Source organism: Chlorocebus sabaeus, chromosome 11, assembly GCF_047675955.1.
Source record: "Chlorocebus sabaeus isolate Y175 chromosome 11, mChlSab1.0.hap1, whole genome shotgun sequence".
NCBI classification, from domain to species: Eukaryota; Metazoa; Chordata; class Mammalia; order Primates; family Cercopithecidae; genus Chlorocebus; species Chlorocebus sabaeus.
Genome location: NC_132914.1, coordinates 52,187,692 through 52,209,731, shown reverse-complemented (window position 1 = coordinate 52,209,731; position 22,040 = coordinate 52,187,692). Strand labels below are relative to the sequence as shown.

The 22,040-nt window shown below is 46.4% G+C and overlaps 2 protein-coding genes across 2 annotated transcripts in view; both read right to left on the bottom strand.

Annotated features, from left to right (window-relative positions):
- PDE1B (phosphodiesterase 1B) overlaps window positions 1-3,774 on the bottom strand; it is a 29,586-nt gene extending 25,812 nt beyond the window's left edge. Inside the window, exons 1-2 of the mRNA XM_008003525.3 lie at window positions 3,602-3,774; window positions 3,389-3,514 (exon numbers count right to left, since the gene is read on the bottom strand). Of these exons, the coding sequence (XP_008001716.1) occupies window positions 3,389-3,501 (113 nt within the window). The 5' untranslated portion in view covers window positions 3,502-3,514; window positions 3,602-3,774. The remainder of the gene's footprint in view (window positions 1-3,388; window positions 3,515-3,601) is intronic.
- A 6,500-nt stretch (window positions 3,775-10,274) lies between these two features.
- NCKAP1L (NCK associated protein 1 like) overlaps window positions 10,275-22,040 on the bottom strand; it is a 48,076-nt gene continuing 36,310 nt past the window's right edge. Inside the window, exons 25-31 of the mRNA XM_008003522.3 lie at window positions 21,805-21,887; window positions 21,387-21,467; window positions 18,450-18,543; window positions 17,423-17,539; window positions 16,309-16,418; window positions 14,395-14,484; window positions 10,275-10,805 (exon numbers count right to left, since the gene is read on the bottom strand). Coding sequence (XP_008001713.2) covers window positions 10,674-10,805; window positions 14,395-14,484; window positions 16,309-16,418; window positions 17,423-17,539; window positions 18,450-18,543; window positions 21,387-21,467; window positions 21,805-21,887 — 707 coding nt within the window. The 3' untranslated portion in view covers window positions 10,275-10,673. The remainder of the gene's footprint in view (window positions 10,806-14,394; window positions 14,485-16,308; window positions 16,419-17,422; window positions 17,540-18,449; window positions 18,544-21,386; window positions 21,468-21,804; window positions 21,888-22,040) is intronic.

Here is a 22,040-nt window from a genome sequence, read left to right as displayed (position 1 = left end):
GTTCTATCTGTAAAACGTAAAATTCCAAGAGAAACTGGAGCAGAGAAAAGAGAGTGATGTTTGTACTATCCTGAGAAAAAGAGAATGCATATTTATGCTTTTCCTATGTATATAACCCCCTAAAGAAAAAAATGAGGCAGAAACCCAGAGTGGTAGAATTTCATCAGTTGGGTGGGTGTAGCAAAACAGGGAATACAGAGCCTCCCAACTCTCCACACCACTTGATGGAGTTGAAGCAGATTACAAGCTCTGTAGGAACAGGGACTATGTCTGTTTCATCCACCACTGACTGTATCCTCGGCATCCAGCATGCCACCTGGTCCATAGAAGGTACTCAAGAAATAGTTGTTGGATGAATAAATGAGCTGAGGATGGCAAACCAATGTCTGCTCATCATTTTTCTTGATTCACAAAAGACATAGAAAATTATTTCTACCTCTTCTGGTCTTCTTCCCGTTCCCTAAAGCCCTCTGATCTCAGAGAAGGGTGAACAGCCAAGTCAAAAATTTCCTCTTAGGGTTAAAAATGCTGAAAATCATCCTGGCCAACTCATCGTCTCCAGATGGCCTCTTTCACCCTCTCTTATGCCTCAGTTTATGAGTCTGCTTAATTAGGGAAATTGTCCTGAAGATAGAAGTAAAATCACACAGTTAAGAGACTCTCTTCGGTTCATATGATCCAGATTAGATTCTGAATTTATTTTTGACAGGGTCTTAGTGTGGGAAACATCATTCTTGAATGCTCTTCCCAACAAAAAATTGCCCTGCACGATTATATTAGTGTGGGCTTTTTATCCAGAGTCAAAAACACCAGGCCTAGACTCTCTGAAGAAAGTTTGGATGTCCTAATTAGAAATGAAAAGGGTAAAGGGGCAAAAATAGGATGTGTTGAGTAGAAGAATCTAGATAGATAGTTAGATAAATACATACAAGTATATATGCCATGTTTCCATTTCCAAGCAGTACCCAGTCCTAAGACATAAATCATGTCTATTTCCTATTTCCAGACTTAGCAACCCCTTTCCACCTTAACCAAAGGGGCAGGGGGATCTTTATTTCCACTTAAAAGGGGGAACACCTCCTTTCTCACCTCTTCAGAAAACATCCCATTGAGAGAGTTGGGAAACTCCCACCTCTTACCCAGCAAAGCCCTAAATCCTTTTATTTCCCTTCATCTGATAGTCAAAGCCTCCCCAGTATTCAAAAAGGCAAAATCCAGTAGTCCATGAACATAGATCAAGTTGGGATCTACCTTGATATCAAGGTCTTTCTCTGCTTTAAGGACGTGAGACTGGGAATCTATCCCTGCCAATTAATAATCAGGAGATTGTACTTTTTTGGGTAAGTTATATTCCATGTAACTAGCTTTATTTTTTACCTGTAAAAATAGATTATTGTACAAAGCTAGCATTCTTAAGGACCAGACTGCTAAAGTGAGTGAAGACCAGAATGATCTAATCAATAACAATAGGGATCCTTGTCCACCCTAATCTCATGCAAGGACATCTCAGCTAAGGCAGTCTGGAGGGACAGCTGCCTCTACTCCCTTCTCTTCCCAGGTTTCATGTCTCCTTCTGGGAATCCTCTTCTCTCACCACTGAGCACTTCTCACACTAAAGGAAGAAACAACAATTCATTTTCAGGAAAGGCTTTTGGTTAGAAATGTGTGGGAGATAGTGAATCTAGTAACACCCACTCTTTTGCAGGGCCCTGTTACCTGGAATAGAGGCAAGGTTAGTATGATGAGCCACTAATGTTAGGGGAACCATCCTGAATTCTCCCGTTTATGGACCTGGGGCCCTTCTTTACCTTTCAACTACTTCCTTACTTTCCCTTTCCCCAGCTCATTTACCATTAACAGAGCGTCATTTTCTATCAAGAATCACACAGTGCTCCTCCGAACAAAAGCATCACACAGTGCTCCTCCCAACAAAAATCAGTTCAATCTGGTTTTCCATTTCTTCATCCCAGAACTCATTCCAAGGCTGCGCTTCATAGAGCCCAGCAAATTGGATTGGCCAGAGGCAGCCAAGGAGGGGGACTGAGAAGTACATTTGGATTCCAAGCCTTGTTGCCCACTATGCCTCAGTTCTCCCTAAGGCCTCTCCAAGTAGCTAGTGTATAAATCAGACCCACCTGCCATAGAAAGGTGTCATCTTATCACCATAGGTGAAGTATTTAAAGGACGATACAACATAAGCATCTATCCATCCCCTACCCGCATCTCTTCCTCTCCCAGAACCCAGAAATAGAAAGCTTCGGTGCTCACTATGGAGAATATTGGGGAGGAACTGGGTTCAGGGCTATGTTTACTGTGTTTCCTCTCTAAACATCCATAGTCTCCTATCTGTTTCCTCTTTCCTGGGGCCATGGATTCATCTGAGAGAGAGGGACATCTTCTCTTGTTCCCTGATTAAGAATCAACAGACTGCGGAGATTTCCCGATGACAGCAGCTGACTGGGAGATAAACATGGTGCATGGCTTGTCTTTGACCCAATCCTCTTTTTTTTCTAAGGAGCAGGGGAAAAGTTCCTTTCCTCCCCTGGGACTGGAGTATGAGATACCTGAGTTCTTCCTTCTCCCATTTATTCCTCCCCACATGCCCTCGTACTGCAACAATAGGAAAAGATGCCCAAATGTGCTTGGAGATCCCAGAAGACCCTATATAAACAAAAAGGCTTTGATTAAGCCAGTTACCTTGCCTTTGTCAATCAACATTTCTTCACCATCATCACCTCCATCAGCTTCCAGGTAGGGGCTCCAAGCCCCCTCCAGATTCCAGGTGGGTCCCCTCATCATTGGGACGAGTTTCCAGGTCCCAAGAGATGAGCAGCTCAGACATGGGGTGCCCCCCACCCCACTCCCTGTGCAGGAGGCAGAAACTGCCAATCCCAACTGAGACACATATGACCCACAGGTTGGCACAAGTATTCCCATGCAGTGGATCTACAGCTGTGTGCAATCACTCCACATACCTCTGTGACCCACGGTCACTCATGCACACACATGTCATGTGGCTCACATCTGCACAACTCTGCACATGGATACGTGTGAGTCAGCCTGGCACCTCTGCTGCCCTCCTGCAGCCCTGCCACACTGCATATACTGTGCTGCCTCTAAGCGCTGCGTGTGTCAGCCTGGGGTCCACAGGCACAGGCACATCGTTAGCTTTGCAACTCCTAAACCCGCTCCAACCGGCCGGCTTGCTCGGCACATGCCTTGCACATGTGGCCTGGCCATGCGTGTCAGGGCCGTGCTTCCTCGCACCTGCCAACATGTGTGCCAAAGAGAATCTACCAGCCCACAGCCCCGCTCCAGTTATCCCCCCTCCTCCTCCCGCTCAGGCTCCCTAAGGTCCCTTCCCCCCATTCCCGGGCCGGGGACTTACAGAGACCGAAGCTTAATCCACATCTTCTTGCTGGGAGCTGACTTCAGCTCCAGGGGTGACGGGCAATCCGACTCCTCCAGCATCTCTGGAGGACTGCGGGGGGACAGCTCCATGCTCAGCCACGGTCTACGGAACAGAGAGAGGAGACAGCATCTCAGCTCAGCTTCAGCCCCAGCCAAGAGACCCTCACCCCCCATCCCAGGCCCTTCCCACCTGCGGCTGGCGTGGACCAGCCAGGCCGGTGTCTCTAGGCTCGGCCCGAGCTGGCAGAGCTGCAGCTCCTGCGGCTCCTCCTCTCCCGCTGCCCAGCCGAGCTTTGGGCTTCCAGTCCAAGCTCTCCGCACCGCCGCTGCTGCTGCCGCTACCGCCGCCGCCGCCGCGCGCTGCCAGAGCCGCCTCCTTGCCTCTCTCCTCCTCCCCCGACCGGGTTCCCCCCTCCCTCTGCTCTCCCTCCCTTCTCCTCAGCCTGCCCGCCAGTCTCTCACTCCTCGCAGCCACTCCTCCCCCTCCCAAAGGAACGATTGGAAGCCGGGGGCACACACAGACAGAAGCACCCAAGGGCGAGCGCACGCACACAGGCGCCGGGGACGAGTGGCTGCGTGTGCCCTGTACTGGCGGATGTGAGTGCGTGTTTACAGAGTGCAGCGGAGGCGGCGGGCAGGACTTCGGTGTGGGTGGTTGTGTGGGTTCTCTCCGTGTGTTTTGAGTTTCTGTGTATGTGCGTGTGGTTCCATGTATCCACGTGTGCCTAGCTGCCTGCGTGTCCCATGTATGAGGGCGGGGTAGGGGATGAGCACACATCTTTCCCGGCTAGACCTGGACTTGGAACCCAGTCAGAGCAGACCCCACCTGTGCTCCTGTCTTGGAAAAGTTCAGGGTATGCCGCGAGCTGTGATGGCATCCCACGCTTGGCCTCAGGTCCCTCAGCTTGATCTTCCCCACCTTTCTCCAAGACTGTGGCCTTCCCAATGGTGCTTCTACCTGCCTGCGTAGTATATAGGAATTTCTTCGAAGTTCAAAGCTCTCCAGAGCAGGCAGCACCACATCTTCCTTTTTTTTTTTTTTTTTTTTTAGAAGGCGTCTCTGTAACCCAGGCTGGAGTGCAGTGGCGCAATCTCAGCTCACTGCAACCTCCGCCTCCCCAGTTCCTGAAATTCTCCTGCCTCAGCCTCCCGAGTAGCTAGGACTACAGGTGCAGGCCACCACTCTGGCTAACTTTTGTATTTTTTAGTAGAGATGGGGTTTCACCATATTGGCCAGGCTGGTCTTAAACTCCTAACCTCGCGATCTGCCAGCCTCGGCCTCCCAAAGTGGTGGGATTACAGGTGTGAGCCACTGCGCCCGGCCTAACATCTGCTTTGACTAGGTAATAACTCTACACAGCCAGGAAAGCATTCCTGATATCAAAACCCCTCCTGAAGCACTTCCAGCTCATTTCTTCTGTTCCGTCTTCAGAGAAAGAAATCTAGGAGCTAAAGGCCCAGCACAAAACAACCTAGCTGATTAATAAACATTTGTGGAAGGAGTGAACTGGAGTTTGAACTCAAGACCTTGTAAAAGGGCAAAGCCTCCTCCATCCAACCCAGTCCTACCTAGGACTCTTGCAGGAACCACCTCTCTTGCTCAATATTGTTCTCCCCCTTAATGACCACTGGCTTTGGCACTGGGGAAACTCCTATGTCAACAGAAAGTGGAGATATATTCACTAACTGCTGAATCCAAAACAGGTCACTAATCCAGGATCCCGGAATGTGAAATTTAATTTCAAAAAAATTCTGGAGGTTGGAAGGAGGAGTGATCAGGAGAAGGTATTTACTCTGTTCTAAATGCTGACTGGAGGCTCCCCCTCTCCCAGTCAAAGAAGGAGAAAAGAAGTGAAATGGAAGGGCGAAGAAGCAGATGGACTGTCACAGCTAAGACTCCGAACATAAAAGAATTGCCAAGTTAGGTCAGCATTTAGATTCAGCAGAAGTATCAGCAGAACCGGCTCCCAGAAAGTACAGAGGCAGAAAAAGATGGCAGAGTCAGAGATGGAGAAAAAAGTGAAAAGAATAATGGGACTTCCCACCCTCTGTCCATCTACCTTTAGCACACATCCCTCTTTTCCCTTCTTGCTGGAAGAACAGACCCAGCCAAAACTGGCTGCATCTGAGACCCTAGTCACACTCCTACTACACAGCTCATTTCTGAAAATTTGGGAGTAATCTCCTCCTTATCAATTGAAAATGAAATGGAACAAAAGAATTGCAAATTAGGATGGTGCTAAAGAGTTCTAATTAGTAAATTAGGATTAGAACTAAGGAGTCTCCAAATTTAGGCAGGTCTTTAAACTAGAACAGGTGGGAAAGAGGCAAGATGTACATCCACAGGGATCTCTCAACATTTCTTGTTAACACAGTGGCACATCCTGCTTTCCCAAGACCCCCTGCTCCTGACTTATTTTAAGGCTAATTCTCACACACACACACACACACACACACACACACAAAGTTATTCATGAAAGAGACATTAGAGTTCATCTACTCTAATCCCCTTCATTTAATAAATGGGAAAACTTCATAGACAATACAGTTTGATGGAAAAAGCAAAAATAAAAATAAACGAGAACTAACTAAACTAACCCAGAAAAATTTATACAGTCCCACAGAGAGTAAGTGATAAAACCAGAGCCAAGTCTACGAGCCTTTTTCACTCTGTGACTCTCTTTCACTTTCTTTAGTCACCAGTCCTAGTGTTTAGTCTCAACCTCATTCCTCTTGTTGCAATACAATCCCATTTCTGCCTTGCTGCACCCCTAAAGAGATAAGAATAGGGTATACTTGTTCCACTCCGAGGTTCAAAAGACAACTATTCTCTCCCTGTCTTTTCCTTTTGTCCCCAACCCCCACCATTCCCAGGCTCCTTCTCATTCCTCTCCTTTTCAGCTTCTAAACTGCCCCCTACCCCTAGGAGGCTCTGCCTCCTCACTCCCCTAACCCCACAATCCTTTCCAACAAGCTTTGAGTTTGATAGAGACCAAAAATGATGCTTTGGCAGCAGGTGACGGATGGATGTGATCTGCCTCCTACGGGAGTGCTATTTAAAGGGGCAGCCTCACAATCCTCTCCTTCCAAAGTGACAAGAGAAAAGTCTGCTCCTCAATCTCTCCAGAGCTGCAAACTCAGCTCAAGTTAACTTCTGACTTCCTCAACCTGCAACCTGGCCTGCTGCTCCTGCTTCCTATTCAAGTGGGAGGGAGAGTACTTGACAACTCATTGAGGTGTGGGGGCTGAAGGGGGATTCATCTTCATCTCCTTTGATGACAGGTACTTAGGAGAAGCAGGAGGCCCTGTGGGGAGGAGGACTGGAAGAACACTCTTCCCCCAACCGCGTGAGTGCATTTCAGCCATGTGCCAGCCTCTTCTCAAAGTCAAACTTTGTTGGAGAAGAACTGATATAAGTATAAGGACCTAAGGTGAAGGAAGCCTTGTCCGTAGCTGGGACCTCCTCCCTCCTGGACTCTGGTGTTCACAGCACAGTTGTTCCCTTCCTGCAAAGCAAAGTGCTTCAGGGCATCATCCCTTTGGCCAGGCCCTGGACCTTCTGCACCTTGGGGTTTTTTTTGTTTTTTTGTTTTTTTGAGACAGGCTCTCGCTCTGTTGCCCAGACTGGAGTGCAATGGCATCATCTTGGCTCACTGCAACCTCTGCCTCCTGGACTCAAGCGATCCTCCCCAACTCAGCCTTCCACATAGCTGGGACTACAGGTGAGAGCCACTATGCCCAGCTAGTTTTTGCATTTTTTTATAGAGATGGAGTTTGCCATGTTGGCCAGGCTGGTCTCAACCTCCTGAGCTCAAGGGATCCACTGACCTCGGCCTCTCAGAGTGTTGGGATTACAGGCAATGGCCACCATGCCCAGCTAATTTTTTGTATTTTTGTAGAGACAGGGTTTCACTATGTTGCCCAGAGTGGTCTCAAACTCCTGGGTTCAAGCAATCCACCTGCCTCCCAAAGTGCTGGGATTACAGGGGTGAGCCACCACACTCAGCTCCTTCTGCACTTTGAAGTTGGCCCACCTGCCAACTGGATTGAACACCATGGCAGGGGAGGCAGTGTTTCTATTGTCCAAACAAAAGGGAGCACCTCTGCAAGTATCTTGCCCCAGGCCTTGTGGGAGGGATAATTCCGTCTTATTGCTACAAACAAGTCAATGGAGATTTTAATGAAAACACTGCATTAATGAAAATGCTGAGGCTAGAACCTACTCTGTTCCTGTAAGACAAAACAAATGGGGTGGGATTTCTGATATCCATCCTTTACTTCCTTTGGGCCTAAGTAAAGCAAACTTACAACTGAGACACAACTTATTGTGTGGGAAACAACTTATTGTGTCCCAGGTTGTAAGAGGACAGAGATGCTCCTGGTAAAGGAAGCAAATTGCCTGAAATACTGATGGGTCCTGTTACTTCTCTGTCCCTTCACCTCTAGACATTCACTTTTTGCTTCCGGTGGTAAAGGTCATCATGTCCTCACCTTCTCCAATTTGCTCCTTCTAAGGTCTCTGGATTCTAAAACCCAAGTCTTCCCTTGTGAAGAGGCAGACCGGGCAGGTGGAAAAGGTCTAGGACTGAACATCAGACTTGGGTCCCAGTTCTAGTTCTACTGCTAAACATGTGACCTTCATTCAGTCATTTAGTATTTCTAAATCTGTTTTCTGACCTGAAATAGGAAAGCCTTCCCTGGCTACCTTGCAGAATTGCTATAAGGATGTCAAAGCACTTTGAAAATGTATAAGTGTTAGGGAAATATGTGTGTATAATCATATGTTTACAAAAAGATATATCAAATTACAAAATTTTAGAAATAGAGAATATATCTGTGTTACCAGAGGCTAGAGACGGGGAAGGGGTTGTAGGAGGGGAAGCAGGCATGGCTATAAAAGAGCAATATGAGGGATCCTTGTGGTAACGGAACTGTTCTGTATCTTTTTTAAAATTATTATTTATTTTTTGGGACAGAGTCTCGCTCTGTCACCCAGCCTGGAGTGCTGTGGCAGGATCTCGGCTTACTGCAACCTCCACCTCCCGGGATCAAGTGATTCTCCTGCCTCAGCCTCCTGAGTAGTGGGACTACAGGCACGCGCCACCACACCCGGCTAGTTTTTATATTTTTAGTAGAGACGGTGTTTCACTATGTTGGCCAGGCTGCTCTCAAACCCCTGACCTCAGGTGGTCCACCTGCCTTGGCCTCCCAAAGAGATGGGATTACAGGCATGAGCCACTGCACCTGGCCTGTTCTGTATCTTGACTGTAGTGGCAGACACACAAACCTGCACGTGATAAAGCTGTATAGAAATAGGTAACACACACACGTGAACACACACACAGAAATGAACATAAGCAAAACTGGGGAAGGAAATCTGAACAAGATCAGTAGATTATATCAATGTCAGTGATCCTGGTTGTGTCAGTGTACTATAGTTTTGCTAGATGTTACCATTCAGGGAAACTGCATAAAGGAAAACAGAATTTCTCTGTATTATTTCTTACAAACGCAGGTGGATTAACTATCTCAATAAAATTTTCAGTTTTAAAAAAAGGCATTCTGTCTGCCCTACATCCCCCTGCAGCAACTTGTCTTGCTGTCCTCTGGGAGGCTCCTCTTAAGCAGTTCTACATGCAGATGGAGGAAGGATCTCTATCCCCTGAAGCAGAAAAATATAAGCATATAGAGTAGTTGTTCAGATACTTCTGAGCCTTCTCTTCCTCATCAACTTTACTCTCAGTCTCACAAGACTGACACTGAATCACCCTTTAAAACATAAGGTCCTTCCCATAGCAAGGAAGGAGGATTAGCTGATGCACAAAGCAGGATTCTCTATCGCTTCCATCCTAAAGAGCAGACAATTGTTGCTAAGAAAAATTTGTGTGCTGATTATGGGTGCCAAGTTAAGAAAGTATTGACTAAGCATGGGTCTCAAGAAATAAAAAGCAAACACATGTACAAAACCCCAAAATAGCTATCAAATAGGCTTAATGAAGTCTGAATGGTTTTTGCTGAAAACCAACAATTGCTTCCCTTTCATCATGAAAGTATGGACATGACCCTAATTAATCAACTAGCTAATTATATTTATCAATTCCAACCACTCTAGACCTGTGACATACATGATCTGTTTCTCCACTTCTTCCTGGCAGTGGGTGCACAGAAGTGATGCATGGGGGCCACTATTTCCTGCCAAGGAGTTAAGTAAACCTAGTTTAGTGCTATCTTGAATGCCCCAGGCTCTGTGACACTTGAAATTCTAATTAGCGCAGAAAAGGGCTAAGTTAAAACAGCTTGTACTCCCTCAAGGATACCCACTCTCAGGGCCGTACAGCCTAATGAGGTCTGTGAAATTCAAGATCCAAAAGAGAAATCCCTGTCTGGAGCAACAGCTGTACCCAGGCTGACAAAAGGATTTGGGGGTTAAATTAGTCCCTCCCAATAAAAGGCAGAGTACCCGCAAAGGGTACAGGAGGGAAACCCCACCTGAGTCTGGTCCAATCAGTTGTCATGTGACCTAGAATTGACGAAGACTAACTGACCCTCTGCTCTGGGTTGTGGAGATGTCAAAGCAGGAGGGGTTAAAGCAAGAAAGAACTTCTAACAATGTAGTAGAGCAGGTGGGCAGTGAACATCTCTGAAGGGCACTTCCTCCTTGCCCCAGTAGGAAACGCAGTCAAGCTGGGGGCAAAGGAAGAGACCCAGTGACTCCTCGAAGAGCCCCACAAAGGAAAAGAGGGGCTCCTTTGCTGCTACTCTGCAGTCGGGGCAGGCTGAATGTTTGCTGAACACATTTGAAAAACGAAGAGAGAAGATAATGGTCCTAATGAATGTGCAGGAGACAATAGCAACTCCAGTGGGAGGATTATAAGCTCATTATGGTTTAATATGATGATTGATCATCTCTGCCTGCCAGCATTATCCTAAGAATAGTGATGAAGGTCGGAGAGGCCCATGCCTGTCAGAGCTCAAGCTCAAGTCACCAGAAGATAGAAAATATACTTGTACATTACTCCTTTTTTCATTGTAAAATTCACACAAGTGGCCCCACACCCTAACTTTTTCCATAAACTGTCCTCCATGCCCCCAGCCTGCCTCATTGCTCTACAATTTCTCAGCCCTGGATTGTTCTTCCACAGATCTGTTCATCAACTCTGGCTTCTGACCCTCTCCTTAGTGACCCCACCCCATTCCCACCCCTTGAGAAAGTGACCACAGCTTCCACTATGGCAAGGGTTTAGGAAGGTCCGAAGGGCTCTTCAGTGGGTACTAGCAGGCACTCGGTTTAGGTGGAAGGCCCGGGACACCTCCCGATAGGCATTTCGAAGCAGGACATAAGGGAAACAGGACTCCAGCATGTCCAGGGTCAGGAAGGACGATTCCTCCACCACCTGGAAGAGATGGGGCCAAGAGATGAGAACCTCAGGTAGGGCATTTGTCTGTGATACCCTGTTCCTCTTTGCATAGTCCCCAGGCCCTCTGAGGCCCTGAGGTTATAAGTGAACAGGGTTCCAAATCACACCCCCCCCCTTCCTCCCTCACTTGGTTTGGCTCCAGGAAGGCAATGTGGCATATTCAGCTCCATTATCATTGACCCTGACCCCCTCATCAGGACTATGTGAAGGGCACAGAAGCAGAAGGCAGGAAAGAACCACTTTCCTAGTGGCAGCAAAACCCATTCTCTCCAAGTCTGGATGCTAAATCACGTGGGGGTGGGCAGCACACAGATGCAGGTAAAGATGTATAAAAGTGCTAATTACAAAGCTTTGCAGCGAGTGGAACAAACACCACTGCAGGCCACGGAAGAGGGGCCTGGAATTCACACGGGTCCTCTTGTGTTGGGCCTCAGTCTCCTCCCTCTCTCAGTACGGTGCTTGGGGAACAGTAAGGATGCTGCATAAAGGAGCAGGCATGATTAATTAGTTTAATTAGAAGCCTGCGTGCTGTGGTAATCCCAGCAGCCCCCACAGCCAAGCAGGAAGATAGATCAAGATGCCTGGGTAAGAATGACAGTGGGGGTGAGGGTGAAGAGGGGAGGTGGGTGGACAGGGCATGTTCATGAAGAGCAGCATAGCCTAGTGTTGGACTGGAGGGTCCCCATCCCTGAGGAAGGGACAGGGTGTATTTCCTTCAGTGCCTTCCTTATCCAAGAGGTAATGACACTAAAAACACACTCTGGAGAGGTGTCCCATATCCTCTGGCAATTCACACAGATGGGTTCTCCACAATATATCTGGTACTCCAAGTCCTGAGAATTCACTAAGGAAAGAGAATCTACCATATTTACTCTAACGTGTTTCTCTCTCTGAAGTCCTTTCAAGTTTTAAAATGTGTAAGATTTTCCTGTTCTCAAACACATGCACACACAACAGCTGCAAAAGAGCAGAAACTGCAGGCTGAAGGAAGGGAAATCTGCTGGTAAAGCTGTAGCCCTGATGATAGGTTAAATATCAAAGAATTTCTTGCTAGGCAAGACTTTCAAACATTCAGCCGGGAAAGAGATGAGCTGTCTTCTCCAAGGTGCTACCCTCAGGTACAGGGAAATGAATAATGACTTCAAGTGAATCCACTGGCCCAAGACTTTCTATTCTCCATGAAGCACAAGAAAATAACATGGCTCCCAAGTAGCAGAAGTTTACGGGAGTGGAAACAGCTCTAGAGTGATGACCAAGAAACGGGTTCTAGTCCCAAATCTGCCATCTATTTTAGGGGAGATCTTGATTGTCATCTTTCCCTCCCTATTCCTCAGTTTGCTCATCTATGACTTGTAAGTACTGGACTAATTGCCAGGATCTGGCCTGGTTCTGGCATCTAGGATTCCATGATTCTATAAGAGCCGTGTCTTTCCCCAGGAAACCTGTACCAGGAACAGACTGGCAACACTGAGGCATGGTCCAGGCTTGACAGCCAAAACAGAAAGACCCCGGGGACAGAAGTGCTGGCCAGAATTTGAGGCTACATGAGTAGCCTCTCAACTCAGAATACAGCTCCTTCACCTTTAGTCATTTCCAGTTTCTCTATGGAAACATTTGCATTTAAATTGCTTTGCAGCAACTAGTCCCTCTAGTTTCCCCCTCCAACAAAAAGTGCCGGATCCTAGCTGTGTTCCTGTCACTCTGTTGGCCTCATTGGAGGGCCACAGGGGCAAACACTTTCCACATTTTGGGGTGTTGGAAGGGGTCTAAGCAGAAGGAGGTAAGAATACAGGGGGGTAATACAGAATCACCTCCAACCTGACAGGGGTGAAAACTACCTGAGGAAGTGAAGAGTCATGCCAAAATCATCCAGAACCTAAAATGAGCAGCAGACAGCGGGAACTAACATTTGCTCAGCATCTACTACATACTAGGCACTTTCACACATAATATCTTATGAATTCTAACCACTCTACCACAAGGATTATTACCCACTTTTATGGACAGAGAGCCGAAGTCTCAGCAGGACTCATTGCCTTGCCAAGGCCATGCTGCTGCTCTATGTATTGTGCCCCACGTAGCCCACCACCACGGGCACTGCCCTCACTCTGCCCTCATCTACCTCCTCTGCCCTCCTGCCTCACCACACACATCCCACACAAACACATCCACCCCCATGTCCATTCTCCTCTCTATCATAATCCTTAACCAGCCCAGCCTAGGCCTTTTTCTAGCTGGAGAAACTAAGGCATAAATACGACTCAGTGCCTGTGTATTTCAAGGAGACCTGGAGGAGTCCCAGGAATCCCTGGCCCCTAGCATTTCTGGGCCTGGGACAAGAATACAGATGGAGGTCCACATATCATATGACTAATTAAATCAAGCTAACGAACTAGTATATTCTAGCTTTCAACCTTCACAATGCTCCTTTGTAGTCTTATGGAAGCCCAGGTTTGAATTAAGAATTTTTGGACTCCTCCAAGTTCTGCACCAGAACAGGGTGAAGGGAAAAAACAAGCTTCCAGCCCAGTCCCTCTTCTCCTCCCACCCTCAGTTAGAGGGATTTTGTGTGCACTTGTAGACTTCCTTATCTGCATATCTAAACTCCAGCCATATGTCCCTTGGGCACTAGAGATACATCCACCAGTAGGACGGTCCGCCTCAGTAGGAAGAAGTTTAACACAGGCCCTACAAGTGGGCTGAAGCTGCTTAGCAAAGTATTCTGGGGCCCCAGATACCTCTCGTATGGGCCTCAAGGTGGCGTACAGGCTCTACCCCTTCCCTTTGGCCAGAGGAGGGCCCCAGAACACTCTACTAGAGGAGGGCCCAAGGAGGGCCTTTTAAACACTGGGCCCAGGGCAAGAGCCCTTCCTGTCCATATCTAAGTGCATTACTAACATGGAGAATCAGAGCAAAAGAGTGAGTAAGAGTGTTGAAGAGGGAAACAGGGTCACGAGGAAAAAAACTTTCAAAGTTAACTGAGTCAGAGTTCCCAAAACTTTCTGCCAGAAGAGAGAGAAGCCCACAGCTTGGGAAGCAAGGAGAAGAGACAGCAGAACTGCCTGATTCACAGCCCACCAGGCTCCCTGCCTTACAGCTTTTTAGCTAAAATCCTTTCCCTGCTCTGAGCTCCCACCCCTCAACCTCTGAGTTCAGCTCTGTGTTATCCAGCACTCTTTTCATAGTACTCTTAAAGATAAGAAATGCAGTGGTAGAAAATTGTCCAGTGAAACCAAACTTGTACTGGACAGGTAATTACCAATAAGGGGCATAGCCACCGTACCAGGTCAGACTCAGGAACACTGCAGGACACAGGCCCAGCCAGCTTAGGGGCCAGGAAGGCCCTGTCTTGCAGAAGTCCTTGAAGACTCTACTCTGGCATTATAGGACAAGTTTAGAATGTTAACCAGAATGTGAGAACTAGACTCAGAGGGTTATGCAGAATTAAGTCCTTCGTTAATGCTTTTGGGTGACGACAATGGCAAGGATGCAAAGACCCTGAAGAGGAGTCTCCCTCTGGCCCTTCCACTCCCTGTTCTCAGACCAGCTGAAATAAGATACATACCAAGCGCATGAGCAGAGAAATGGATTCGCGATTTCTGGTTTTAAGCTTGTCAGTCTCCTGGCCCAGCTGCAAGAGGCTGACAGAGGCCACCTGTAAGGGAATTTGTAAAGCAGATTTTTATAGAGGTCAGTATCAAACAGCCTCAGGCTGCAGGAAGTTAAGAAAAGATCAAGGAGGAGAGTTAAGAAGTGCTAGAATATTCCTGAAGACTCAGGGTGAAAAAGTGGCAAATCTCCTAGGTTTCAGAGATACATGCTGCCTGTAAGCCAGCCTGGATCTCATGGACCTCCCAGTACAGACAACAGGTTGCCAAGAGTGCTAGGGGGAGAGATTGCAAGGGGTAAGGAAACAACCTAGAGCAAAGGTAGGTGATGTATGCCAGGAGATTAACCTGTCTCTTCCTAGGCAGCCTCCAGACACCACTGTCATCAGGCTGTTTACAACTGACTCCCCACCTGACTAGAGGCAGTGTTGAGCCTCTGATTCAGACACAGCGCTCATGGTACTCTCCAGTCAACTCCCAAATGGCTGTCATCTCCATCATCCCCAAACCCCCAGCGGGTCAAAGAAGAAACATGATTCATTGTATCACAGGCCCAGGTGACCTGCATTTAGCAAACAAAGAGGATAAAAGGGAAGGCAAGGGCGGGGGGATTCTCTTCTCACCCCTTCTCATAGATCTGGTGTGAATCCTCTTTGCATTTAAGATGCTCAGAGCCAGGTCTATCTGGTTGGGTGCCTCAGCTTAAATAGAGACACTCTAACCAAGCTTATGATCCCTGACATGCACTTCTCAGGATGAGGGTATAATTCCTGAGAGAACAATATGATCTGCTGTGTTTCCTCCTGGAAGGAGACAGAGGCCCTGGTTCTTACACTGGGGCCATACTTTGCAAGAAATAAGCTCTCTGTTACTGAGAATGCTCAAGCAGGCAGAGGGGAATGGACCATGTATCAGAAGTATATGAACAAAATTCCTCCATGGAGGATGCAGAATGGAAAATTCTAGGGCCTATTCTATTCTGAGTTTTCCCAGAGGTAAAACTAAGATCCATGGTGAGAGTTACAGGGAGTCAAATTTTGGCTAAAATTTTTAACATTTTTTTCAAAGAAATTGGATATGACCTACAGTGGAATCTGCTGCCTAATTGTAAGTTCCAGTCCCTAGAAATCTAGACCATTGGTTCTAGTGAGATCCCCAGACAAGCACCATCAAGATTACCTGGGAACGGAAATGCATATTATTCAGCCCCACCCTAATCTACTAAATTAGAAACTCTCCAGGTGATTCTGATATACATTAAAGTTTGAGAAGTAGTCATTGACCATTTGTCCGTACAGACTTAGAAAGGGCCTTAGAGATTATAAAACTCAGTGTCTCTACAACTTTAATGTGCATCTGATCTCCCAGAGGCCTTATTAAAAACACAGAGGCCTAGACTCACCCTACAATATTCTAATTCAGTAGGTCTGGTGTAAAGATCAGGAATCTGTATTTTAACAAGCTCCCCAGGATATTCTGAGGCACACCAAGGTGCATGCGTTCGGTTTAATCTGAATTCAGGGGTTCAGTCTAATCTCCCTGTTTTATTTATGAAAAAACCGAGGCCCCAAAAGCTTGGCACTTCAGAGGTCACACAACTACTTAATGGCAGATCCAAAACTAGAACTCAGATTTCCTGACTCTTTGTCCAATGATCTTTCCAAATATTCAAGCAGAGGCTGAAACACCAGCTGTTAGGAAATTTAGAAGAAACCCTTGCCTTTCATATAGTAGATTCTCCTTCTTTACTGAATGAATTAGATGGGAAGTTAGGCTCAAAAGCCTATCCAACGATAATTGTCTACAGATTTAAGTCAAACCAATTCCAGCCCTTTGCAGTCTTCCATTCTTTATAACCTAGACCCACTCACCACCAGAAATTCCTTGAGGTGAGTTTCAATGTTCTTGTTGTACAGCGTGAAGAGGGCAGCAGACACCTGGATGATGGCTTTGGTCAAGCAATGAATATTGTTGTTGTAACCTAGGTTATTATTTATACAGATGGAGAGAAACAAAAGGAAATGACAAAGTAAGTCACTCCAGGATGACCCAAACTGGTAATTTCTCATGTTATCAGGCTGAGCCACCAGTATTTGACACCAAAAGGATGAGAAGGCATTTTGGGATTAGAGGCATGATATTCCTATGAAATCTTATTGAAATCGAATTATGCATAGTTCATTCTCTCATTCTCAAGTGTGGTGTTTTGTTTTGTTTTGTTTCGTTTTGTTTTTAAGGGTAGGGGGTGGTTTTTTTTTCCTTTTTTTTTAAGACAGGATCTTGGCCAGGCGCAGTGGCTCACACCTGTAATCCCGGCACTTTGGGAGGCCGAGGTGGGTGGATCACCTGAGGTCGGGAGTTCGAGACCAGCCTGACCAACATGGAGAAACCCCGTCTCTACTGAAAATACAAAATCAGCCTGGCATAGTGGCGCATGCCTGTAATCCCAGCTGCTTGGGAAGCTGAGGCAGGAGAATTGCTGGAACCTGGGAGGCAGAGATTGCAGTGAGCCGAGATTGTGCCATTGCACTCCAGCCTGGGCAACAAGAGCAAAAACTCCATCTCGGGGGAGGAAAAAAAGGGTCTTGCTCTGTCATCACACTGGAGTGCAGTGGTGCAATCATGGGTCACTGCATCCTTGACCTCTTGGGCTCAAGCCATCCTCTTACCTCAGCCTCCCAGGTAGCTGGGACTACAGGCCACCATGCCTGGCTAGTTTATTTATTTTTGTAGAGACAGGGTTTCATCACATTGCCTAGGCTGGTCTTGAACTCATGGGCTCAAGTGATCTACCCACCTCACCTTGGCCTCCCAAAGTGCTAGGATTATAGGCGTGAGCCACCGTGCCCAGCCTTCAAGTGCTTTTTGAAATAGAACTTTACACCCAAGTCAGAAACCTATATTTTCCAGTGTCTCTGTCTCCTCTCTCTATCCCAGGACACTAACTTGAATAGCACTGGTCTCTCAAACCTACCCCTTACTTACCATCCTTCTCAATGCTATAAAAGGAAGAAGGGTCAGTGGCAAGGAGTGGGAGGGAAACTGCCAGAAAGATCAAGAGCAGGCAGGCCACCTTATATTCCTCCTCAGGAGATGAAGTATCTGGTGAGAGGGAAAAAGAAGAAGAAGAAAAATGAATAAGGTCAGTAAACAGGAGTTATCTGTTACAGGGGTCCTACTTCACAGAATTGCTGTGAGGATCACACGAGAAAATATCTATGAAAACACTTTATAAAGCCCTATGGGCAAGTTATTACTTAATTTTCCTGAAGAAACAGGACTAGCATCCACCTACAGTGAGCAGCCTGAGTCCAGTCCTGGAGGCCTCCCTGGTGACAGGGCAGAACTTTCAGCCAAGGGCTCTGCTGATGTACAATGCAACCCTAGGATGCCTGTCCACTGCCTGATGGAGTGGAGAGGCAGGAAGAAGAGGAAAGATTCTCACCCACCTTGAGAGAAGAAGAAGGGTAAGTCTGGCCATTTTGAAAGGCCTTAATCCTAGTCCCTTGGTTCATCCTGTTCTGAGTGTGTACAGGTATGAATACAATCAGAGGAAATGTGTAATGGAAAATATATGTGTCAAGTGTGACATGGGAAGAAATAAACAGCGTCAAGTTGATTATGTGGAGGGAGAAAGCACAAAATCACTATGGGGAACTTGGGTGCTATACCACACAACTCACTATTTTGTATTGTTCTCTTATTGTTTCATTTGCATTAATCTTATTTTCCCAACCAGATAGTAAATGCCTTTGAGCACTTGCTGAGCACCAAGCAGACTCTCACTTAGTGCTTTTTAGCTGATTGGTGGATCAACTAGTTGAAACCTGAGGATAAATCTAAATTGACTATGTAAGTATTTTCTGAAGGCTAGGGTCCTTCCTTCGCTCTCAGCTTATATCCTCTGAATATATAATCTCAAATAAAGCCTTCTTTGACATCGACATTTTTCCACCCAAAATAAGGCCCAAGCTCTCCTTTCCCAAATCATGCCCCCTTTCCCCAATCTTACCAGCTTTCAGATTAGCAATGGCAGCCACCAAGGCTGGGTCAATGTCACAGCCCACACCTGCAGCAGATGCCAGCTCAAAGATGCTCAGGGTCACCTGGAGAGAAGAAAACAGCATTCTAAAGAGGATTCGCAGGACATAACAGCTTGACAGAGGAATGCGTAGCCAGGACTTCTTAATCACAGGTTTGATTTTTTTAAAAGATACTTTTATATATATGTGGAGAAAGAGAGAGAGAGTCTCACTATGTTGTCCAGGCTGGTCTCAAACTCCTGGGCTCAAGAAATTCTCCTGCCTGAGCCTCCCAAAGTGCTAGGATTACAGGCATGAGCCACAGTGCCCAGCTAATCACAGATTTTAAACTTTCTGGTTTATTATAATCTTTTCTATATATTCCCTTCATAGCTCTCCCTATCCTACAGGGGAAAAAAAAAAAACCTTTAGGACACCCCATAGTACAAATTTACTTTTTCAACTTCATTTTCCTAAATACTTCCTTCATTCGGTGCTGCCAGGATAATTTATTCACTGTCCCCAAACTACAACTTCCTCTCCCGTACTCTGATTCAGGTGCTTCCCTCTTTCGAGGGTCCTTTTCTCTCCTCTATTTTTATATATATATGTTACATCCATCCCTTAGATCTCATCTTCTCTGTCAAGCCCTACCTGATTACTTCAGCCCAAACCCAGCTCTTCCCTCCTTAACGTCGGTACCACTGACTTAGCATTGATCACACACAGCATCTGGTGTTAGTTATCTTTTTAGATAGAATGCAAGACTCATCTCCTTATCTCCCCAAATAGATCGTTTTTTAAAACCTCATGGCATAGTGAAGGAAGAAAAAAGCTTTGGAGTGAGACAGATCTGGGTTCAAGTCCTAGCAACACCACTTATTAAGTGTGTGACCTTGACTAAAAGTTACTTAACCTCTTTGATCCCTCATTTTCCCATTTATAAAACTGGCATAACATTTACGTCACATAGTTGTCGTGAAGATTAAATTAGACCACATGTGTAAAGCATCGACCCAAGTGACTAACAGAGGAAATGTGGTGCCTTTCCATCCTCTTCCTTTATCTTAAAGCCAGGAGTTTTGCATTTCTCTTTATCTTCTCTAGTGTTTAACATAATGCTGAGCACATAGAAGGCATTCAATAAAGATTGATTGATTGATACCTGAATCTCTCATTGTACTTACAATCAGGTTCCCAGGACACAGCCCCGAGCCCCTACTCCCATACTAAGTCTCTAGACCTCTTTTTAGATGTTAAAAAACATGTTTTTTGAAAGAACAAGGATAATTGTTTTAATACTGGACAGCTAAGTATCTCATGCAAGTAATCCCACAGACTGGCCAGAGCGATGGCTCATGAAGGTGGGCGAATCACTTGAGTCCAGGAGTTGGAGAAAAGCCTGGCCAACCTGGTGAAACCCTGTCTTTACTAAAAATACAAAAATTCGCCAGGTGTGGTGGCATGAACCTGTAGTTCCAGGAGGAACTCAGGAGGCTGATGCATGAGAATTGCCTGAACCAGGAGGTAGAGGTTGCAGTGAGCTGAGATCCCACCACTGCACTCCACCCTGGGCAACACAGCGAGACTCTGTCTCAAGAAAAAAAAAAGAATCCCACAGACATAACAACATACACACACTTTGCCTGTGGTACTGACACAGAAGCCAAATCTTTGCCACCTTCTGTTCTGCCCTTATTTAAATCCCCTACTGCCTAAATGACCATTTGTGGAACCATGGCCTCAGAGATAAGGAACCTGGTTCATGAGGTTTTCTGGGGAAAGAAAGGGATGGTTGAAGGGATTTTATTTTTTCTTCTTCTAATCTTCTTGCTCCTCTGAGGCAGTAACAGCATCTCTGATGGACAGGCCATCCTCCCTCTCTGCCCCTACCTGCTTATTTTCACAGGGAGGCAGAGCCTAAAGATTGGAGCTACCCAGGAGATATCAGCTAGACAAGCTCCTGACAGCCTAGAGCATTTGGACCAACATCAGCAGCTGCCAGAAACCCAGGCTCAGCTTAAAATCAAAGATCTTTCAAGAGGGGCAGCTATCCCAGTGAAACACTGCCCCCATAGTCACTTGCCCCTCATGATTTTGGGAAGATATAGGGGGAAATTTCACAATTCTTTTGATCTCAAAGTAAGGAAGATTTTCTTAACACATAACTTTAATTCTTCCTGCTAACCAGTTTCCTCTTTTCACAGACCACTCTCCGTTAAAGGAATCAATTATAAGAGAAGGAGCCTGCCCTATGCATTTGAAGGATTCTATTCCTAGGCTTTAGTTGTATTTCCTGCCATAGCATACTTCTTAGTTCCAGATGATTCAAAAGACAAGATGACTCAAAAGTGGGAGATGGGTGGGAAATGAATGCTTAACTTATGTTGCCTGCGGAAACCCTTCTTCCTCTCACCATCTCCTGTAGTAAATGGGGGTCTGAGACAGGTGATACAGACATAGAGGAACCAGAAAGCTTAACAATGGGTGGAAGAAAAGGACAGGAAAAGAAAAGACTGAGGGCAGGCAGGGTGGGTAGGAATGAAAGGAACAAATCTTCCTACAAACAGTACCTAACCTCAAGACTAAAGAGCGGACTTGTTTGCACGTAGTTTACCTAATTTGAAAAGTGCTCATGTCAGGTGAAAACCTACAGATACTACCCCAGGTCTTACCCCTTCCCCTCCAGTAATGTCTCCCCAACCCTCACAGTGTCTCCCAGCCTCCCACTTCTCTCCATCCCCCTACGTCTTGCCAGCTGTGCTCTTTCTCTCCAAGAATATTCATCTGACCAGTTTTCCTACTCGAACCCCCACCCTTATCCCTGTGGTATTCTTCAGAACGCGCTCCCCCTTACAAGATTCTAGCTACCTCCTTTTCAACAACAAAAGTCTCCTAATTAGATTCTACTTTGCACTCCCCCATACCTTGATGTCTGTGTCTGGAGTGACAAACTCCTTCAAGCACTCAATGGGACCCATAAGAAATGGGCAGTGGGAGGAGAAAACCTGAAGGAAAGAGAAGATAAATGAGTCCACAAGACCATGACCAGTGCCTTCAAAAATAGGTAGAAATTTTAAAAAGGAGGGGCACTCAACTTACATAAGAACCTAGCCAGCTTTCCAAGCCATCCCTCTCCTTATGCCTCTAGGTTTCCTAAGCTCATTTATTCCCAGGGATCTTCTAGGATCTCTGCCAAATTACGCTCCCTCTTCTCAATGCTCACCAACCCCTTCTGAAGCAGAAGTTAAAACTGATTCCTGCAATACTTCCACAATTTCTCACACAAATCCTACCCGCAGAGGTATCTGTTACTCTGTGACAGACCCCTCCCCACCAACTCACCTCCCGAAGTCCCTCTTGGGCCATGGCCCTGAAACTGAGGATAACCCCAATGATGGTCATGCGTTTTAGCACATTTTCAGCCCCTGAGGAGAAAGAAGGGTGTTAGAAAAGAGAATTTAGGACATTGGTGATGGTTTTGATTCTACAGACCCAGCCTAGCCTCCAGATTCCTGAAAACCCCTGTCATCTCCAATGTGATTCCACAGCTTCTTCTCACTGTAGGGGAAGAGGACGCT